Here is a 5,195-nt window from a genome sequence, read left to right on the forward strand (position 1 = left end):
TAGATAGTACCCACCAACTTCAGTTTGTATGTAATACTCATCAACTACAGTCCGTAAATAACATATATGCACACATTACCCACCAACTATTTTTCATGCGTAAATCTGTAGGTAATCTTGCATGCAATTAATGTTCATTCAACATTAAATAATGAATATTAGATGATTTACATCTTTATAATCAACATTCCAACACATGAAGTAATCTAACATATCTAAATTGAACAATCTATTATCAATGTGTATTGAACCTATAAATTCTACAACAATCAAGCATCTTTTAATACCCCTAACATAAAATAAAATCCACATAACATATAATTGAAGTATCATCATATAAAGTAAGTCAAATATAACATAATCCAAAAGTCAAGTTAACTTGAAATATCTATAAAAATTCAAACAAACTTGAAACATAATTGAAGATATCAATAATTCAAAAGTCAAGTCAACATGAAAAATAAACTGCAATTTAAACTAACTAGAAACATAAAGCTCCTAATAATTTGCATAATCGTTATCTTATTGTCCGAATTGTCCATGCTCATTTTCTTGTTGGTTAGGAGGTTGTTGTTGCAGTTGTACTTCTTTAAATTGTTGTTCAAATGCACTTCGTTCATCAAGATGCAACCTCTGATCTCTGATTTGACTTGAGTAAATGATGACACATTTCATGAAGGTCTTCTTGAATCATGTAAGAAAATGGTGCGGAAGCTATGGAGGTGTGTGTGCAAGATCCTCCTAAGAGTGATGTTGATCTTGAAGGTGCATGATAGGTATGAACATTGGGAGGTTCGGCCAGCCCAAGGAAAGGTGAAAGATGTGAAGTTTAGAGCCTAGAGTTCTAGGGAGAAGCAAAGCTTGGCACAAAATGGCAGCATAACTTTACTCACAATAAACTTGAAAATACAAGGTGTAGGCTCCTCTTTTTATAGGCTAAAGAGGACCATAATGCAACCCTAATGCTAATCAAAATGAAATGCAAATTTACATCACATGGAGCACATGGCCATGTGGAGAATCCTTCTAGAAAGTGACCAAATCTTTAGCAAATCTAGGTCAAGTCTCATGGAATCAAGTTTATGCTATTTACACCACAACTAATACTAAGCTACCCCTAATGGGCCTTCATGTAGCATAAACAAATCTGCATGGATTCACTTGGCCATGAGCTTAGCAATTTGGTCCTAGACGCTCCTTTCATTGGCCTAGACGCTCTCCACCTTGAGCTAGACGCTCCTCCCCTTTGGCCTAGACGCTCCTCCCTTAGCCCTAGACGCTCTTGGTTTGGCTTTGGATGCTCATGTCTTGGCTTTTGTCTTTCTTTTGAGGTTGTGCTTGGCCCTCTTCCATCAGTAAATCTACTTTGAAGTTATTCCTCTTATTCATAATGTCCCATTTTAATTCCATGGATCTTTGAACAATTAGTACCATTAACTATTCATTTACTATTGTTTGGCTCATCATCCATGATGTTGGAGTTACTTTTTCTCTAGTTGATTGATTAATTGTTGTAACTTCCTCAAATACTTGTTTGTGGGATGATCTAGTATCATCCCTCTTGAAAATCTCAGTTTTCCATACAATTGTGTAGGCGTTTTATACAAGACATGTTTGTCATCAACATTGTTATAGTCTAAATTTGAATTTTCTGATGAAGGGACAATATGCAGGATCTTGCCTGGTGGATAAAGATGACGTCTTCTTGATGTTGTGACTGGACCAACTCTTTCTTCTGTGATATTTTTTCCATCAGCCTGAATGTTAGGGATGTTAACATGTTTTTCCAGTTTAAGCTTTCCCACTTGATTCAACAATTGATCTTCATTTTCATTATCGTCATCTGAGTCATCATTGTCAGATCCTTCACTCGAAGAATCATATTCATCATCATCAATAGATTCTATGAGTAATTGTTCTTCACTTAAAAGAGGTTCAAAACTTGTCTCAGATAATTTAGAAGCTCCAACCAAATTATCTGACAATGTGTGAATATTATCACGTTGGAAGGATGATATCAAGGAGTGTTTATGCTTCTTCACAACCTTTAGCCATAGATATGGAACAATATTGTATAAGATAATTAATAGATGACATAATGAGTTATGAAAAAGGGAGACATGTTTAATTATAAAAACTCTCCAGCAAATCCTAGTTGTTAAGACAATTGAATCAGTTATTTGTAAACTCTTAGTGTCTAGCAAATAACTAATATATAGGAGACTAGATACCTATAGAAGAGCACTGCGATTTTAATATCAAATATATCATAAGAAGAGAGCTTAAAGTTACCTCGGTGCAACTCTTTACTGCATGTCCTGCAATTGCTTTCGCAAAAGATAAATGAGTTCCAACTGCGCTTACGATGTTTTTATCCTTAGTCTGGCCCTGTAAATTATCAATACCTAATCATGAAAGCTTACTTGTGCAAAGAGTGAAACATTTTCTAAGACATATCATCATGAGAAATTAACCTTTAATAAAACAAATAAATATTTGGCTAAAATATTTTAGGCTGTTACCTCAGAAATGAAATCATGGACAGAAGAAGCTGACAATGTAGGCACTATGTCAGAACCATTTACTATAGAAGTGATAAAGGATTTTCCGAATTCAGCTAACTCCAACGTCATGCAGGCAGCTGCAAAAAATTACAATTATGAAACAATTAACATCTGGTTAATACTAAAGATCATGTAATAAAAATCCTATTGAATTAGTGTTCATTAAAGAAGTTTGTATACCTGGACCAAATGTGACACAAGTTGTTGAAGAAAACTGTTGGATTTCTCTAAGCTTATAAGTCAACAGTGCAGCAGTTCCACCACCTAGGGAGTGCCCAACGATCTATATGAAATATTATTATCATTATTATTATAGAAAACCAAAATCCATAGTTTTAATTAACAAAACATGCTAAGTAACATTAATAAGTACCTTGATTTTGAAGTGGGGGTATTGATGATGAGCTTCAAGTAGTACAGGAATGCAGCGTTTTCTAATCCAATCAGCTGCAGCAATCATACCACGGTGTGCATATCCAGAAACTATGTTGTGCCTCTCATGACCACTCCAAATGAAGTGACCGAAAGAGACTGGAGCACAGAGTGCATCTGTGAAAGTGTCTTTTATGCTACGCGTTCCACGGATGAACACAAGCAAACTTTTTGATTCTCTATCACGTATAACCGTGAAAGCGGGCTTCAGAATCTGACATGCAAACTTCATTTTTAGTTCAAATGGCCGAATACAAATTCATCAACAAAATTAATACTAATTAATTAACGTACCCTAGCTGTTCTCTTCCTATAGAGGATATCCTCCTCCTCGAATCCCGCAGCAAATAGAAACGTAAGAGAACGTTTGCAGCAGCTGAAAAACTTGGCACACGTCAACATTCTCTTCAACTCATATAACTCCTTTAAGATTTGGGAGCCTTTCAGTTCTACACAATCACTTCTTTCACGGCATTCACTTCCAATAGTTTTCTTACCCTACATATTGATAAGTAAAAGCTCTTTGAACATGAACAAACTTTTTAAAGAACCCCAACATAAATGGATAGATATAAGAACTAGGAAACCACCTTGTCCAACACAGCGTGAGCGATGGCTCTGGGCAAGTTGAACATGTGCCTTCTCTCGGTGTAACAGAGCAACATTATCGCATCTGCCAACATGATGATTACCTCCATCAAATTTTTGGGCGCTGCAAGTTCCCTTCGTTCAACCCTCACACCATTATTTCTATTGCTCGCCGACATTATTTGCGAACAAGAAGGAAGCACAGAAAAATGAAGCAAGAAGAGTTAAAGAAGATAGTTGAATATATGGTTGGCGTTGGTGTGTGTCTGAAATGCCAAGGAGAGTGTGACCTTATATAGGATGTGATGCAAGTGGCTTTATTTCTCTGGGTTGAATTAAGTATGAGTAAGAGTTGCAAGTTGTATAGAAATATAAATAAGAATGAACCACGACTTATCTTAAGATTTTGGATTTTTGGATTTAAATATGACAACTGTGATACTCTTAGTTGTTTTTATATTTGTTATCAGTAATACATAAAGTCAATCCAATTGAAAACTGTTAAAATCTGGTTTTAGATTTTAAAAGTTTCCAAGATTTAAGTATGTCAACGATACTGTGCCCACCCTTACTCTAGTGTTGTTTTTATATCTGTTATCAGTAACACAAGTGGTACAAAATATAAGTCATATTCAAAAGTGTTCTTTTATGTCTCTTCATTTGGTGCTTCAAAGCTGTTGCCAAGGGCAACGAACTGACAAAGGTACATGTTTTTTAAGCTTTCATGGTTCATCATTGTATCCCCTAGGTTGATTTCACTAGAATATAAGCCAAATAAATTTTATTATTATACAAGGGGAAATAGATAATAAAAAAACAGTCTGTATTGCTTTTAGAGTCAGTGAGACATATATAGAAAAAAACAATGCAAACCAAAAAATTTCAAATGTCATATGGTTAAATCAAATTTGGAATTTTAATCATTGCATGCCCTATTATTACACTACTCCAGTCAAAACTAGCATATGACAAAAAAAGGCACATCACCAAACATAGGAAGATAAAGAGTTCACATAATACATTGAATGCATGATTTTAAACATAAACATCATTCAAAGTATGAGAATGATGTTGCTTATTTTTTATTGGTGATCCATGTCAGACTTTTAATTGTGTCATTTAAAATATTTCATCATTATCTACTCTTCTATATATATCTAAATACAAATGTGTTCTCCACTCTCATATGCTTCTTAAAATAACAACTCAAGTTGAATTGGTCAAAATGTTGTTTGCTTTGGTTATGGTGAGCTGTTAATTTATTATAAGAGTTCTATACATGTTAAGCAGACATTCATAGAATAAAGTTAGTGTTTATTTTTTTTATCAGCAAGTAAAATATTACTATAAATAAAGTTAGTGTTTATATCCTCCTCTAACCATTTTTTTGCCTTGTCTTTTTTATGACCTCTTGTTTAAAGTTTAACTTATTTAATTTCGCAAACAGTTTACTTATCTCTAGTGATGCTTCCAGCTTACCCTAAACTTAACCTTTTTTTAATTTTTCATTTATTCCACCAGAACCGCATCGGTAGTCCCATTCAGAAGGAATTAATGATTGAAACAACAATATTATTAAAAAAAAAAGACATACCAAGTTCAAAATATATA

General features: G+C 34.1%; 1 protein-coding gene across 1 annotated transcript; it reads right to left on the reverse strand.

The window, feature by feature from the left end:
• Positions 1–1,340: 1,340 nt before the first annotated feature.
• LOC137811219 (uncharacterized) lies at positions 1,341–3,852 on the reverse strand. The gene is made up of 7 exons (XM_068612865.1): positions 3,587–3,852; positions 3,291–3,494; positions 2,938–3,210; positions 2,745–2,847; positions 2,523–2,641; positions 2,293–2,388; positions 1,341–2,045 (listed from the first exon to the last, which is right to left on the reverse strand). Exons 1-7 carry the CDS (start codon positions 3,761–3,763, stop codon positions 1,482–1,484), a joined length of 1,536 nt encoding a protein of 511 aa, XP_068468966.1. The 5' UTR covers positions 3,764–3,852; the 3' UTR covers positions 1,341–1,481.
• Positions 3,853–5,195: the final 1,343 nt, after the last annotated feature.

Source organism: Phaseolus vulgaris, chromosome 2 (genome assembly GCF_000499845.2).
Source record: "Phaseolus vulgaris cultivar G19833 chromosome 2, P. vulgaris v2.0, whole genome shotgun sequence".
NCBI classification, from domain to species: domain Eukaryota; kingdom Viridiplantae; phylum Streptophyta; class Magnoliopsida; order Fabales; family Fabaceae; genus Phaseolus; species Phaseolus vulgaris.

What these genes read in the sequence shown, in the direction of transcription:
- LOC137811219 (XM_068612865.1), bottom strand. Translation starts at nt 3,763, where the DNA reads ATGTCGGCGAGCAATAGAAATAATGGTGTGAGGGTTGAACGAAGGGAA. An exon ending in ATAGGAAGAGAACAGCTAGG is followed by an intron (nt 3,211 to 3,290) that starts GTACGTTAATTA and finishes TTTGCATGTCAG; the next exon opens with ATTCTGAAGCCCGCTTTCAC. An exon ending in CAGTAAAGAGTTGCACCGAG is followed by an intron (nt 2,046 to 2,292) that starts GTAACTTTAAGC and finishes CTATGGCTAAAG; the next exon opens with GTTGTGAAGAAGCATAAACA.